The 17,880-nt window shown below is 39.4% G+C and overlaps 2 protein-coding genes across 3 annotated transcripts in view; both read right to left on the bottom strand.

The window, feature by feature from the left end:
* Positions 1 to 17,880, bottom strand: part of LOC134534701 (protein sprint) — a 731,313-nt gene that overhangs the window by 451,867 nt on the left and 261,566 nt on the right. The gene's annotated exons all lie outside the window — the stretch shown is intronic.
* LOC134534702 (uncharacterized) lies at positions 1,890 to 5,011 on the bottom strand. Its single transcript, XM_063373179.1, has 2 exons — positions 4,694 to 5,011; positions 1,890 to 3,695 (listed from the first exon to the last, which is right to left on the bottom strand). The coding sequence occupies exons 1-2, from the start codon at positions 4,984 to 4,986 to the stop codon at positions 2,813 to 2,815; spliced, it is 1,176 nt and encodes a 391-aa protein (XP_063229249.1). The 5' UTR covers positions 4,987 to 5,011; the 3' UTR covers positions 1,890 to 2,812.

The following is a 17,880-nucleotide window of genomic DNA, read 5'->3' as shown; positions in this document are numbered from 1 at the left end:
ACAAAACGCACCGATAAACATGTCTGAGTCCTTTTATGCCGCAGTGCGGCCTCTTTTAAGTAACTCGATCTGAGGCAGGTGCGCGCTGCGAAGGTCAGGATGTCGCGAGATAGTATGGCACGAGATACCAGGGAGAGGATGCGGGTGGAAGGGGGCGCAGACAGGCCGAACGAGCGCGGCGACGCCAAGCACTGCAGCCAAGCGCGATCCTAACAATATTTTACCACTTTTCATAACTCAATGGGATTTGTTTTGTCGGCTATTGATTTTCATTATATGGTAATCTGAATACACACAATTAGTCAATAACAGTGTATTTGTTAAAAAAAAACTTTTTTCTAATCAAATAAGGTTTTGAAAAAAATAAGCTAATTTTAAAAAAATTACTAAAAAATAATTATAATCCCATAAGAATACCTGTATAACAACCAAATCTTAGAACGAAATATATTTCAAATATTTTCTTTTACAACTGGATAACAGAATATTTAAATAAGTTAAAATCAGCTTAAAATTGTAATATATTTTACATTCTAAGATTTTGTTACTATAGAGGTTCTCCTTACGTGACATTTTTTTATATTTTGTTGTGGTTGGAACCCCCTGTGTCACACCACCACAAGTCAAACACCCGTCGGGAACAGCCTTAAACACTCCACGTAAATTCTTAATTTTTTTCAAATTATTATTTTGCGGGCTGCTCCAATAAACGGGTGCCCCAAAATTCTTAAGTAAATTATTCAAAGACCTTTTGGAAAAGGAAGAGAACAGAGTAATAGTATTTAAAACGAAAAACACGTAATTACTTGAAATGCCAAAAGCTTTAATAGGACTACTTGCGCATGAACATGGCGGGCAATTTAATTGAAGACAAAATCTCAAAAAGATTACAATAATACCTATAACCTTTTGCCCTATAGAGCTACAGAGGCTTTTAATAGAGCCACGTTTTAGTATATACCAATAAATAAATACTGTAATAAAGCCATAAATAAAATAAGACATTGATGAAAAGCTGCTCCAAAAAAAAAAAAATATGTATATAAATAATGAATTACAATTCTTTTTAAATAAAAGTTAATAAAAATAAATGTCACTCTAAAATGTCTTAATTACACCCGGGTGATTTTTAATTTTTGACGCTTCGCGGCAAGCATGATACAAGGTTCGTTAAAATTGGTACCACGATGGAACATACACTCGAAGTTGTGGGCAGGGTCTTTTTGCAGAAGTTATTTTTGAATTATTCACTCTTTTTTCGCAAAGTCCAAATCAACGCCCCGGCATTACAGGGGCAAAAGTTCAGGGCCGGAATCACTTACTTGGACGAACGTTGTATGTTGAATCACACCCCGGACCTCCTGGCCCGGAGTTTAGCGGGCTGTAATTTAGCAGAGGTGCTAAATGCTTCATATTAACTCCGCAATCAACGGAAAATGTAGCGTGAACTCTTCTTCTTCTTGGTGGCACCCATGACGACGTAAGTATTCCCCAATGCTCAATACACGTCAGCTGATTTTATTGAAGAAGTATTCGCGAGCTTGCCCAGGCCCAATACCACGAGCCATCGCGCCCGTTACGCTCGAAGCGCACACACGCCACACGGCGATCAGCTGACGACACTCCGCCTACAGCTCATTCTGTCTTTTTTTTTTCCTTGACGTATTTCCCCCACCATCTTATAGCCTTGGAACAGTCCATTTGCATGCTCACAGCGGGGGAGCGTCGCACACAGTATTTTGATTGAAAGTCCAAAGCATTATTATTAAATATTAAGAAACTAAACCATTAACGTAAAAAATAACATAATATAAAAACATATTTAAAAATAAGATTTACAAAACTTATAACAAACCAATACTTTTTTAAAAAAAAAGAAAGGGGCAAATATTAAAACTAAAATTACGTAACAGCCAAAATTCAAAATTAATTAAAATAAATCTAAAATCAAGTGGCCATGCCGCCTATGGCCACAATTTGTTTACTTTTTGGTTTCAAGCTATTGTTTTATAAAAAAAAACAGTTTGCAATTTTTTTTAGAACTATATGTGTACTATATAGACTATTTCTGTACATTCATGTCTCCGTAATGCAAATATATAGGCGACAAAAAAAGACCATCAAATTCTGTCAAGTAGTTAATATTGTTCTTTTTTTAAATTCTCGTCATTCATGCAAGATGCAACCTTTTCAATCCTCTTAAATATGACGTACTTGGGTTTACTTTAGTGCCTGGCACATACGTTAAAGGCTCAGTCAAACAGGAGGCGGACTGTCCGCGCGGACCTGGCCGCCCGTCCGCCACGGACACAGTGTAACCTTAGATTGCATCATCCTGGTTAAACAGAAGGCGGTCTGCCGCAGCGGACCAGTCTAGTCCGCAGCGGACAGAGGAGCAGTTGTCATTTTCTACAAAGTTCGCGCGGACAGCAATGGCTGACGAGACGGAAAAATTAATAGATCTTGTGCGGGAGTGTGTTTATTTGTATGATGTTCGTCATCCTGACTACAAAGATGTAGTGAAGAAAGCAGAAGCATGGAAGGATATCGCGGATAAACTACATGAAAGTAGTAAGATAATTTGTTTTTATATGTATTCACTATATTCATATTATATTGTTTGTATATTATTTTATTTTTATTCATATTTGTATTTTATGTATTCATTAATGTGATATCTTCTATGTATACATATTTATTTATACTTTACAAATTAACACGAAACATTACAAAGAGCTTAATCATACAATGCAACAGTAATATAAATATGTAATAATATTTTACAAGTTTTTTACAATTTTTACATCATGATTCACGAACTTAAATAGTTGAAGTAATTAACGAAATGGTTTCGTACAGCATGGGCAGCATCACTAGATCGTTCTTTCAATGGAGTAGTGGCTGAGAAAGCATTGGTGGGTTGATTTGTTATATCGTCTGTTAATTCTAGCTCATCAGTTGTGACATTTTCTGTGTTAGCTCTAATAAAATTGTGAAGACAACAAGCAGCTTTGACAACGTGTACAGCTGTATCAACATTACATTCGATAGGTCTAAAAAATATACGCCACTTTTGAGTTAAAATGCCGAAGGCATTTTCCACGATACGTCGTGCTCTGCAATGTCGTTTATTGTACCTTCTTTTTTCTATATTATCAACGACCGCCTTTCTTGGGAACGGACGCATCAAATAAGTTTGTAACTTGAACCCTTCATCACCTACAAACACATGAGGGACGGGGGTTTCTGTCCCGGGTAATGGTTTTGGAGGAAGAATTGTTTTGTTATCAACAAAATCGCGATAGAAAGAGGAGTTCTCGAAAATGGCACTATCACTGTGCCGACCATAACTACCTATGTCAACGACAATAAAATTGTAGTAAGGATCAACTATGGACAAGAGAACAATCGAAAAAAAGTTTTTATAACAATAATAACTTGATCCACTCTTGTTAGGGCATTTGATTTCCACGTGTTTCCCATCTATACTCCCGATGCAGTTGGGAAAGTTCCATCGTTCTCTAAAGCCAACTTCAGATTTCCTCCAAACTTCCTCTGTTGGAGTAGCCAAGTACAACGGTTGTAGAACGTTCCATATCTCGACGCACACTTCTTTAACTATGCTGGAAACAGTAGTGCGTCCAACACGGAAGGAAAAGGCAATAGTGTGATGGGAATCACCTGTAGCCAAATACCTGAAACAATACAAACGAAGCATGAACAGTTTCATAAATAGAATAATATATTAGAATTAATTATTGTAACATTTATTATACATTAAAATTAATGTGAGTTTTAGTTATTACTTATGTTTCAAACTTGTTTTTGATTTTATCGTTCTGCTTAAATGATGTTTGTATACTGTTTTGTACAGGTGAAGCTGTTAAACTCAAATGGAAGAATTTGAGGGATTCATATGTGAAGTATCTCAAGTTCTTGAAGGGAGCTACAGGTTCGGCAAAGAAGTTTAAAAATTGGCCCTGGGCGGCAAACTTGGAATTCCTTCAAGATACAGTTTCTCCACGGGTAACCGCGTCAAATATACCACAGACGGGTGAAACAGACGATCCGATAGAAGAAGCTAGCAACGAGGGTAGCTGTGCGACAGATGATTCCCAAATTCCACCGCCCCAGAAAAAATCCAAACCAAAGGACGTTAGCACAGATGTTCATGCGATTATAAAGTATCTAAATAACAAAAAGGACAACAAACCTAGGAACAACCTCGACCGTATTGACCACTTGTTCTTAAGTTATGCGGAGACATTTAAAAGGTTTTCACCTAGAACACAAGCAGTTATAAAAATGGAGATGGCTCAAATGTTTGGCCGGGCTGAACTTCGCGAACTGGAAACTTCACACCCATCCTCCCCTTTAAATTCAAGTAGTTCATCGTGGCCACCGAACTGTACTGCTACCTCCTCCGGGGTAGTGGATTACACCGATCTGAACTATACCAACAAGCCACCGTTTGTTGGAATCCATGCAACCTCTGGCGATTCGGCAAAAGAATGGTACGAAACATTCCAAGGACACATGTAAAATTATGTAAATGCATGTAAAGGTAAATTTCAAAATCTGCTGTCTACGGATATTGTATTGTGTTATGTAAAAAAATGTAGTGTAAAGTTATTGTACAAATAATTAAACTAAAGAGAAAAATTATTTTTAAATAAGTAATTGTATTACTTACCTTAAACAGATAGCTAGTCTTTCCTTCGTCCCAATGGGTTTCCTCCAGTTAGTGGCCACTTTTGATATTTTATGTTCAAGGAGGGTATGCAATTTGTCAAATTGTTCTTGAGACATTCGAAAATATGTGAAAAATCGGTCTTCGAATGAACTCAACTCACAGCATAATCGGTGAAACTCGCCGAACACCTCTCTTGTTTCATTTATTTCATGCACCCATTTTCTTTTTCTTTTTGCTTTACTCAAAGCGAACATAAGAAGTAACTCTTCTTCGTCAGATGAACTGCTGGACATCTTGAAATGACAACAAGAAAACACGAATTCCAGACAGCGAATTGAATATCACACTGTTTCACTGCAACTGTTTTCACACTGGTTCGCCTCGACTTGTCCGCATTCTGTCTGGCTTCCCTAGTCCGCGGCGGACTGCGGTCGTTCCGCCCGCGCGGACAGTCCGCCTTCTGTTTGACTGAGCCTTAAAACCAATTCCATTAGTACTACATATATTACAAAATGTGCAACAACACAGGACAAAAAATTACATTCAGGTCTGCATAATGTTTTTTGTTGTTGTAAAGACCTGGAAATTTCGCAGATTCATTTAACTGCATTAGGTTAAGAGGAAAAATACGTTAAATACTTACCAGACTGGTCGGTATTAATCTGCAATAGTGTTGCGAAGACGAAAATAGGTAAAAAAAATAAAAAAATAAAATAAAAAAAACGTTTACGCAAAAATTGAATAAAATAAATTTCTTCATTTAACAATAAAACGCAAATTCAAATTGACATAAACATTTTATTCGAGTAAATCATACGTTTACAAATGACACTTGCTAGTAATTAAATATCTGCTTCACTTTAAGAACAGTAGATCTAGAGTTCTAGACTAAATTATTTTATGTAAATGCAAATGTTTTTATTAAATAGTCAACACACAAAAAAATATTGCCCTCTTTTTAAGGGATTTTTTTTTAGCTGTGGAAAAATGTACGCCTTGGATTCAGTTGTGATGTTTGTATACGTAAAAACAAAAAATAAATAAAATCCAATGTGTAGTGCCTAAAAAAATCCTCACGCAGCATGAAAGTACTTCAGTTTCAAATTAGCTGTGGCTTTTATTTTATTATATGTGCTCTGGAATACGCGCTAAGCCTTTTTTTGACTTGTGTGTATGTGTTTGTATATATGTGTGTGCGTGCAGTTCTCGTTTCCCTCTATTCTCAAAGAAATTCCCTACCGTAAGGTTGCCGACTCAAGTAATGCTAATTGTGTTGTTGCGTGGAGCACATCAAAGCTTTGAATTTTTCTCTCTCTCGAGCCGGTGCCTGTTTGAAGTAGCGCGCACACGGATTCGACGGCAACTCCCTGAAGTACTCGAGAGAGTTATCGTTCACGCGTGCTACGTTTGACGAGGCTTTGAGCCGGTCTTTGCCGGTACGTAACGTAGCCGTAAATAAATCGTTGGGAAACACGGACCGAGAAATTATATATACACTGTAGTTATTTTTTTGTTGTAATTGTAACATAAATATTCATGTAAAATTACAAATATATGTAAATTTTTGCATTCAAATGAAAACAACTGTATCACTACGAAATAGAATTCGCAGTACTACTGGACATTTGTGGTTTGCCTTGTCCCAGTAGCTCACATAGTTAAAGTTATCTGTAAACCGTTCCCTGAATAGCTTTCCTGTATTGACTGCTCACATTAATAAGCACAGTAAAACAAAGTCAAGATATTGAATATTCTATTATCGTTGAATAAACAATGCTTGAATTAAACACCAATAAAATAAAATATTTTACACCAATTTTCTTAAGAAATAATCAGTATTATTTTGAAAAGACATATTTCATATGTACAAAAATTACCATAGCCATGTGTTGTATCAGGTTATAATATATTTCGTGTGGTATTAGAAACTATTTCTTGGCAACTGGTTTCCAAAGGAATCTTTTGCAAAAGCAAAGAAATTTCTTCTTCTGTGCAGTAAAAGGCGCGGAGTCTGTACTACAAAAAAATTGTGTAATTTTACATAACATGTATGCTGCAACAGTGTCTCCACAGACGTTAGTGCAATTTCACACATACATGTGTTGATGTACTTTGACTATTTTGTTCGATTAATAATACCATCTAAAGAGTAAAAGTACGGGTTCCTATGGTTTGGTACACGAGTCACAGTTTCTTTCCCCTCTGTGATATGTAATTTTTACATGTGCATGCATGCGTATTTTTACCACAACTATAAGTTAATTTTACAACATAGTTGACCAAATTTACATTGACAATAAACATATTGAGTTGTACTAATATCACTTATAAAAATGGTTTTTGTAGCTGATAGCTAGCTGTTAATGAACAATGTGTACTTACGAAAAATCTTTAAATTTATCACCATTAATTGTTGAAGTAAACACTTTTAACTTTTTTATTAGTCCTATTAAATGTTTTAGAAGATTATTGAACTCACGCCATTTTTGGTGTCAGTCTGTCGTCTTAACCACTTGGCCATCGTGCGCACTAATAAGTAGAAGGAACACCCCTGTAGTAACCTAATTTAATTAAATGGTGTTTTATTAGTATCAAAAGCAAAATACAGATTTTTTTGCTGTTTCTTGGTAATATTAAGTTAACTCTGACAAATATTATGCACTTTTACAATGACGTGTGTACCTATAAATACAGTGAACTGACAAAAAAACAGAACACTAGTTATTTTAACACTTGATGTTTGTATGATATTATCTTTTCACCCACATGTGTTATTTAACACATTAGTTATTGTCATAAATGATGAACATTCGTGTATTTTTACAGAAGCACGTAGCTCCATTTGGTTTTCCAGAAACATTTGTATGAAATTTCACCAACTGATACTAGATAGTTTTTCAAAATAAAAGTGACAAAAATCTATAATTATTAAAAATTCCTACGTGCAATTTTACGAATTTGTATACAGTGTGGATTTGAACCCACACCCATCGACACCACGGAAATGGCGATAGCTCGAGTGGGCGGATTTAGGCGAGATGGGTTCCTCCGGGATTGAAAAGTCCCTCACTACGCGAAAAAATATGCTCCTCTGCTCTCATCCCCTAGTAAACATAATGTAGCTGTAGGAAAAAGTTATTTTTATAGTTTTAGTAAGGGAAGTATTTATACAACATTAACACCCTTATCCAGAGATGACTTGTGTATGTTAGCACTCCGCGTGAAGTCCTTGGGTCGTAGATTTTGTAACCCCTCTCCCCCCTCCTCGTGGGCGAAAGAAACAACATGAGCCCTAGTTCACGCCTGGCCAATTTATTTATTGCAAATAGTGTCTTAAGGGCCCCACCTACCCGCGCACACACACGATGTGCAGGCTTCAGAAGAAACCGCGTGATTTGAAAACTGATCAATATGTCCGCGTGTCATATTGTTCACGAAAAACATTTAAGAATACGCTTACGGCTGATGAGTAGAGACCTGAAAAATTCGCGTATTCATTTCGTGATAGGCTAGAATCAAAATACGTTTGCCTTTTTACTGCATCGGTTATTGGGCCACAGTTAATCTGAATGACACTCGGCCAATGAAAAACTTTTAACAAAAGAAGTATCGGATCACGAGCGTCCCAGTTAACATATGTCGCGAGTCAGTAGCCAATGAGCAAAAGTAATTTTCCCGCGTGCATAGAGGATCATGGAGTCTATCAGTAGGTGTATTTGGTATGTATGGGGGCACCGGTGGGTGGTGGGGGATCCGGGGATCCGCAGCGGCCATCTTGGATTACGTCACATCCGGCCGCCATCTTGGATTACGTCACTTCCGGCGGCCATCTTGGATTACGTCACTTCCGGCGGCCATCTTGGATTACGTCACTTCCGGCGGCCATCTTGGATTACGTCACTTCCGGCGGCCATCTTGGATTACGTCACTTCCGGCCGCCATCTTGAATTTGACTTTTACCTTTGACCCCGACAACCATTTTGTTTTCTAGAACATCCCGACATTTCGAGTTTCATCCGCCATCTTGAAAATCCTTATTTATTATCCGATTTTAATTAAAAAAATAAAAATTAATAATTTAATTTTAATTAAATGTTACAATTATCTAGCACCACACTCCTATACATTACGTTTACATCATCGAGCGCCCCACTCTTCTACATTACGATTACATCATCGAACACCCCACTCATCCCTGTCGCAATTTTTCGTAACACCACCATCTTTTTAAATAAATTTATTATAAAAACAATAATCTAAACCATTATCGTCTGCTGGAGGCAGCCATCCTGGATTCCGCCATATTGATTTCATCCGATGATGTCATCACCATCCTAAAGCACCTTAGTGTATGTAAGGCCGACTTTCTATCCCGTACCAATGTTGTTATGATCCTTATAGACCATAAAATCCTCAGTCATTTTGTTGTTGTGACAACCATTTATTCTTAAAGGCATAATCATTTACAGGTTTTAACTTACATATATGTTATTATTTCATTGCTGCGGATGCGATAGTTAAAGTAATTATAATTTTAAAAAAATATAAATTTATTACTCCATCTTAGCGGACCAGAAATTTTTCAGAGTCCGTGTTTGCGTACTCGTGTTTAAAAAGCTGCATGGGAGCAGATATTTAGGTGTTTATGTATAATTACATGACCATTTTACGATATCAAATTAAGTATAAGTACCTTGAGGAATAAAGGTTCTATATTTAAAATAATAAGCAGTATGTAGGTATTATCATATTTATTTAAATAACCTCGAACGCTACAAAAACAAATTCTGGATTAAAGAAAAATACATACACATCAAACGAATCTATACAACTAAAAATGAAACCATATAGCAAAAATGGAAACTATACAACGAAAATGGAAACTATAAAACAAAAAATGGAAACTATAAAACAAAAAATGGAAACTATAAAACAAAAAAACTGAAAATATACAACAGAAATGGAAACAATACAACAAAAATTGAGACTATACAAAAGATTGAAACTATACAACAAAAAAACTGAAACTATACAACAAATTGAAACAGCAACACCCAAACTATTTGCAGAAAAAAATTATTCGTCGTCTCCTATATAGCCGTGGGGGATTGTGCGGATACCATCCTCGCAGATACGTCGCTTATCATCCTCCCACGTGATGGCCAGCTTATTACTATACTCACTATACAGCACATGCTGCCTCGACCGTATGGCTCTAACGCCTGCCCTCCTTGTGCGGTGGTCTTGCAGGGCATCCAGGTAGTCACCAAATGTGATGCGGTTTTTGACCACACAACGCTGGATGCCCTTGGCCTTTTTCTCGACCTTGCCACCGCACTTGTAGGCATAGAGTTTGGCCCGTAGACTGACAAACTCGCTCATTACTTCTCCTCCACACTCGTCCTTGAATTTGCCAACAACCTTTTTGTTGACTGGGGAGAAGCAAGGGTGGTCGGAAGGGTAGCAGCTTGTGTCGAACTTCGCCATTAATGAGAAGTCGGCTTTGAGGTCATGGTAGAAGTCCTGTGTATGGATCTCGTAGACAAAACTGTCGGTGTCCATGTATGCTAGATGAATATTATCATTGTATCGGGGTTTCATAGTATTGTAGTGGAAGTCGTACATGAGTGTTTTGGAAAGGTCGAGTACTGCTAGTCCGGCATAGATCGGTTTGTCAAAAATGATGGTCTCATGGTTCAGGTGGACAAGCGTTAAATTCGGTTCATACATCGTGCGGTCCTTGAAGGATGGGCGACACACCAGTTTCTTAAATCTCTTCTCGGAGCACACCAGCTCCATTTTGAGCCTCCGCCTCTTGTTCTCCATAAGTTTCCCGAACGTGGAGTTCACAGCCAACTTAAAGAACTCCTTCTCGAACTCGTTGGCTGCTGCTTTGCGTTTGTTGGTGTTGAGCTGAATATACGGCTCCAACCATGCCGACTGCTCAAACTGAAGGACTCTGTGTATCTTAGTAACCATCAACCCGTGTGATACTGCTTGCTGGAGGTTTCTGTAGTGTACAATGTAATGTTCCTTATTTTCCAGCGTTGTCATGAGTTTCGATTGCTTTGAGCCAGGCGGACATTGATTCACAGGAAGAAACAGCAGGTCTTTGTGACTTTCATAGAGCTCGGGAGGGTACTCCACATCACACTCGATAATGTACCCGATAGGAGAATCATCCGGTACAGACATAACATCAATGGATGTGTCTGACCATTTGAAATGACGAATGGGGAGCGGCAGAGACATTGCCCACCCATACAAATTATTGGCATCAATGTACTCCAGATAGGTGGATGGCTTGGATGCATCATATGTCTCAGGCACGTAGGTGTTATTAGCCACACAATGCCTCTTGATGCTTTGCGCTACACCACCGCGAATACCTGCTTCCACAAACATGTACATGTCATAATCTGTCAGAAGCTCGAGTTTTACACCTGTGGTACGAAGCATCGGGTCGAAAGCGAATCCTGGACAAGAAATGTAGTGCGAGGGGTCTAGACTGTACGTGTCCAAGCAAAGACTGCGAAAATTCTCGAACACATCCGTCAGGATCAGGACATCTGTCTTTAGGTACAAGTCAGCGTACTCCCCCAAAGTAGCACACTGAAACTTGTCCCAGACTTTCCCTGCATGAGCATACTCCATCTCTGAAATCCCTGAATCAGTCAGACTATTGTAGAAATCATCGATAGGTGGAAGACAAGTATCGTCTAGTCGAACAAAAGAATCTACAAAATCGTATGGGAATACTCCTTTGCGGGTAACCAATTCCAGCTCATCAGGAGCGAAAAACTCAGCAGTACTGACAAACTTGTCTGCAGGCAAGAACTCAGCGAGCGAAGCGAGACCACGACTCATGAAGCGGAACGTATCTACAAACTGAATGCTGAACTTATCATGTAACTTCTTAGAAAAAGTTATCAGCTTCTCCTCTGAATTCGGAATTATGAAAATTTCTTTAGTGTCGTACCCTAACTTCCTGATAATGAAGTTCTGGTCGTAGGCCAGGTTGTGGAAGAACACAATCAACTTTTTTGGTCTGCGCCTGAGAAGGTTGCAGTCATTACATGCAGGCCCAATAAATTCGCCGGTGAAGTGATTATGATCACGGACTTTCTTTGAATTTCCCCCGAACTTTCCTCCACAGTAGCAACAACATCTTGCTTGCAGAAAAGCGGTGTTTTGAGCATGCGTGAGCGGAGTCATTGGAACAGATGTGGAAAAGATTTTCTGGACATCATGTCCAATTTCCACAATGCGAGAAATGAACTTATCCTCTGCGTCACAACCACGATACACTTCAGGCTGTGAAGGAAGTGAAGAAGTGAGGTGTGCAGGGATGATGGTGTTATCCACTTTCATGTAAATGCAGTAGCTATATGCCTTATGCTTTTGATACTGCAGCGTGTATGGCTCATCAGGATTCGGGTGACATGTATGGATTTTCTCTAGAATAGCCTCAAAGTCACAATATACCACGATAGGCATCTTATCAGCATGATGGAAGTTTTTGAACTTCAGAACAGGAGGCTGACCATTTTCATCAACTTGAGGCATTTCCATCCTAACAGCAGCATGCTGTTTGCAGAGCTCACTGTGTTTTTCCAAACACCGAAGACCCGTGAGTCCTGTAACCCTATCCCGATCATCGTAATGCTTAAAGCATCTTTTGCAAACATGAATAGCCTCAGTGTGTGTAGTGAGTTGGGAGCGAACCAGGGCAGAAAAATTTTTAATGAATGTGAAATGGGACGAATTGTCATTGACCAAGAGCAGCAGATCGAAATGATGTTCTTTCTCTTCAGGAGCGACTCGTGCAGGAACAACATTCAGGTTCTCGTCGATACTGTAAATGTTGATGGAGACTCCGGGGTTCTGTTTTTCAAACAGCGGTATTTGCTTGATTGGAGTAGGGAAGTCAATGTTGCTGAAGTTGAACTTCCCCTCCAGGTCACGGTAGCGCTGGTTGACACGTTCAGGATTCCATCCTTCCACGTACTTAACAAGAATTGACCACTTGAAGCACATGTGATCTTCGAGGTTTTGCGGATTTATCACTGCGAATTTGTCTTTGATGGAAGTAGGTAATTCTATGTAGTAACTGGCACGGAGTGGATCAAGCTTGTTTATTCGGAGTTGAAGTCGCTTAACGGCCGACAAAGTCCATCCGGACCCCTTTCCCATGTAGTCTTCCTCCTCCTTGCAGATCTTGGAGATGGACTCGGTAACTGCCTCATCCACCTCGTGAACTGCGTAGAGGGGTACATTAATGGTTTTGAAGGCCCTCTTGTCTTCACAGGCATCTACTGGTTTTTCGTAGTCGCACTCAAGAACGACATTAAACTTCAGCGGTCCATTCTCTTCAATCTCCTCCTCAAGTTGGCTTATTATTTTTGCCTTGATGGAGTCCAGGTACGTACAAATGTCCTTGGCAGAACTTGACGTATTTACAGCAACGTAAGTCTTCAAGTTGCCCTTGAATCCCACTTCGGCGGTGATGAAGCCATGGGTATTGGCCAAACCCGCGCCGGTCACCACCTTTGTTCGGCTGGTCGATGGTTTAGGCAGTACTGCTGGCTTAACTGCTGCCATCCTCTGCTTCTTTGTTGGAGGCGGAGCAGGCCCCTTGCACACCTTAATGTGGTTGCGAAGAGTGTCAGCCCTGACGAACTCCTTAGCGCAGTTCGTGCAGGAATGCACTATGCGGTTAGGGTTGAGGCCACAAGCCGACTTCTCATGTAGTCTGGCGACATCAGCACGGGCGAAGGCCTTATAGCAGAAACTGCACCGCACGCCTGATGTGGTGACAGCACCAGTGCATGATACAAGGTGCTGCTGCATCTTGTCGCTGCGTGCGACCATCTTCCCACACAGGTGGCACTGCTGGAAGTCACGAAGCTGATTCTCAGCACACTGTCGCTCGTGCCGGTAGCGGTTGTTGCCTGCCGTGAAGGTAGCAGGACAGAAACGGCATTTCTGCATGGTAGACGACATCTCGACAATCGGTAGACTGGTCTCGACGTACGGAACACGCGAAGGAAGCTCGACGTACGGAGAACTGTAACAAAATAATTAAGAATACAATCTTGCTAGATGTTAACACGAAAACAAACATAACCTCAAAAACTCTAGCCCTCAAGCTTACTAACCTAAACTGATAGCGATGTTACTAAATAAAAAAAGTTTCAAACATAACCTCAAAACTCTAGCCGTCAAGCTTACTAACCTAAACTGATAGCAATGTAACTAAATAAAAAAAGTTGCAAACATACCCTCAAAACTCTAGTCCTCAAGCTTACTAGCCTAAACTGTTAGCAATTTTACTAAATAAAAAAGTTACAAACATAACCTCAAAGCTACTCCTTCATGTACAATCCTAAAAAATGGTAGAATATTTAAAGTACTGATTAAAGTTAAAGCTGAAAAATTATTCAATGTTAACTAAACATATTCAAAACTAGTCTAATGCACAACCTAACAATGCTAGAATATTTAAAGTGCTGTTAAAAGTTTAAGCTAAACAATTCCTGGTTACCCACACATAAGTTTAAGTCCAAGTCCTGCTGACATACACTAAAGTTCAAGTACAGAGAAGTAGTTAGCTGAAAAATATTACTGATAGCTTATACAAAAGTTCAAGTACAGAGAAGTAGTTAGCTGAAAAATATTCCTGCTAGCTTATACAAAAGTTTAAGTACAGAGAAACAGTTAGTCGAAAATCCAAAGCTGAAAAAAATATTCCTGCTAGCATACATAAAAGTTAAAGTATACAGAAAAAAATTAGCTAATAACCTAAAAGAAGTTTAAGCTGATAACCTACAAAAAAGTTTAAGCTGAGAAACATATCGAAACATGTAGCATACCTCAGAAAATGATGCAGTGGAGCTGTAGAAGGCGATGTAGCGTTGGCGGTAGGAATCGTGGTAGCAGCGAAACTCACACACGAACTAACTCACTCAAACTCCAAACTCACAATGAAGCTCCGACCCTCTAATCCTGTCCTTTTATAGTCGCGGACCTCCCAATACAGCCAATAGGAACAGAGTATTTTTACCGAACCTACCAATAGGAATGTAGTATGTGGAGGGGAAGTACCTTTGTCTTCGGAAAAACCCAGCATGACTCATGCGCAGGTCGTGGCAGGTCTATGAGAGGTGTGGAGCAGATACCCTACCACTGGTGAGTCGGGTAAAACCACTAATGACCTAGGTGATAAGGCGGCGAGGCACTGCATGCATCGTGACTCATCACTCAGGAATGTCGTCTCGCAGTGCTGAGGGGGGCCCGAACAATATACGTGACCGTGCATGTCGTAGCAGGTCCATTAGTCCGCGACTTTGTGGCGCCATGAGGTGCTCAGGAATGTCTGAGCCTGCCACAAACAGCTCGTCAACAGTCCAAGCACTCGAGCTGCAGTCATGACGCACATGCTACAAAAGGTCTGCGACTTTGTGGCGCCAGCCTACACTCGAGCAGCCAAATACTCATTATAGATATGTAAGGAAATAAATAAATCAGGTAAGTTTAATACATTTATTAAAAGTAAGAACACATTACAAAACTAAAACATTAAAAATTTATTCTACATTTATTATCTCCGACATACTTTTTAAAATCTTTTGCATTTCATTGCGTACAATCCGTTGAACATCCGCAGTATGCAGGGCTGCTGGTTCGAGACCGAAGAAAGTACTTGTAGTTTTCAAATTGTTTTTAGCAGGCTTGCGAGGATTTTTTTCTTTCTGGTACACTTTTCGCACGTTGGAAATTTGTTCTTTCGTGGTTTGAATACCAATTTCACTCGTAGTAATACAGTTTGTTGCAGGATTGTAGAATTGTATAGTAGCACATTCAGGTGAATGAAGAGGTAGTCTTTCTTGATTCTTGGCGAACTCAATTACTTGATCGATAGAACTCGGTAGTACAGTTTTTTCCCTCATGTAAAACACGGGGCACTGTCCGTAAATTTGACAGCTAACAATATTTTGACAATGTTCGTATGAATTCAAGTCATCGGAAACTATAGTATGAAATAGTCCGTCACATGTCTCCGTATAGCTTTTTAAGTCCCCGCCATTCCAGTAAGAGTAGCTTACCTGGGATAAAGCTTGTTTCACACTGACGTACGGATTAGCAGGATGAAACGTCTGCATTATGAGGCTTCCAAACTCGTACTGACCGGCTTTTTACATATACTACCGATCGGCTTTTACATATAACCGGTTAAAACCTGTCTGTATGACTCATCGCTTAAAAATATATGCAAACAGTCGGCGAATGCATTCACAGAAACCATGATAGTGGTGATGACAGTTACAATCACAATTAATTTCTGTAGAACTTGTTTCTGTATTAGGTACATTATCTAAAATATTAATATTAAAAACAGGACATTTTGAAGAATCACACGTTTTAGTTTCAAATATTTTTATTACCGATTTCTCTCCATGTAAATAACCAACATGACAACCATCTTTACACTGTTCGGAGAACACAACATATCCGTCCGAACTATAAGTAATGGTTTTATGACCCTTTAATAAAATCACATAATCCATGTCCTCACTGTAGCGCAACATTTTACGTACTGAGACATTATTATGTAATACACATTATTTTAAATAATTTCATGTAGTTTCTTGCACCATCCACGACTGTGCGGTGTTGAAGGTGTGTCTTGTTCAGGCCTGTCATTGTCGAAACACTCGGTGCACGGCAGGCAATCCACTATGTCCGGATCATTTTTCAAATTTGTAGACAAGTAGTCGAATACCCACTTTATTTGATTGGCTGCATACACCAGCAAAAATTCTTTAGGTAAGTAGGGTAGTTCTTCTGTCTTGTCGAGTTCAGTAAGCATACCACACTTTCCAAATGCTAGAATGGCAGACATTGTTTTTTCGTAGCACATTTTTTGTCGTTGCACAATCAGGTTAGTCTGACACATCCATGGAATTGTCGGAACTGGAATCGTCCTCGTTGTCAGAAACAGCCCAAGTCGGCTTATCGGCCAGCCATTCGTCCAAAGCTTTCGAGTTACACTCTGCACACTGCAACCTCTTTTACGCCGTTGACATTCATGTAATTTATCGGCATATTTCACAACAAGGTATGCAAGTGGCGGGCAGCAAAACTCGCTTTGTAGGTCGACAATATTAACACTATTTACAGTACCTCGACAAATTTTCTGCAGCCAGAACTTCTGTTGACGGTCAGCCGCGTAGATCGTACCACTTAGTAGATTTCTTACAGTGTTACCGATCTTGCGGAATGGAAGTTCACCTTGACACCAGCGAAGCCCATGTTGAGTGCAGGATAGTCGAATGTTGGTTTTCTTGCATCGCTGATGAAGGTAGGTCCAGTCGTATGGTGGCTTAAATGTTTTTACTGTAGTCACACCATATTTACCCGTAAATGCAAGTTCTTTAAGAACGAACCCGTTCTGTGAGTTCAGTCCTTGCACGTTACACGTCATTCTGATACTGACTCATCCGTTTTGAATTCGCTCTCTTATATAACCACGGAACTATTTTTTTTTTGGCACCATTTCCACAGAACCCATGTATTCATCCGCGAGCTTGTTTCAACCTGCCCACAGTATTCTTTTCGAAGTTGTGCAAGCGAGGGACAGTCATACTCCTTCTGAATATCTATTATGTTAATTTCCGGTTTACAGTACTTATTAAACAGGCGTTTTTGTTCGATCCCCGCCACATGTACATCACCAAATAAAATCTTATTGAAATAGTTTTTAATTTCTTCATGTATAATATCGCCATCGTCCCATCTGAGGCCATGAAAATGTTTCGTAAGCCATTGGTTTGTAGACTTCGATTTTTTGTCCAAGTCGTTCCATTCAAATGGAGATTTGAATACACAGGTAATTGAACTTCCGTTGCTGTAAGTTACACTAAGTTCTTTCACTACAATACCAAACTGGGACTGGAAGGCTTGTATGTTACAGTACATGCTCGCTCGGGTGTTTAGACACGACTGATGTAATCACACTAATATTTTAACCATTTTATCCCTCGAGTTATTTGTGGCTAAACGATCGTGGATTATAAGAGCATAAGCTTTCGTGCCTCTAGGAATATTTTCAGAGGCACGAAAGCTTATGCGAGTGCCTCGCCGCCTTATCACCTAGGTCATTAGTGGTTTTACCCGACTCACCAGTG

This window comes from Bacillus rossius, chromosome 8 (assembly GCF_032445375.1).
Source record: "Bacillus rossius redtenbacheri isolate Brsri chromosome 8, Brsri_v3, whole genome shotgun sequence".
Lineage (NCBI taxonomy): Eukaryota > Metazoa > Arthropoda > Insecta > Phasmatodea > Bacillidae > Bacillus > Bacillus rossius.
The sequence above is the reverse complement of the archived record's forward strand: the minus strand, read 5'-3'. Positions and strand labels throughout refer to the sequence as shown.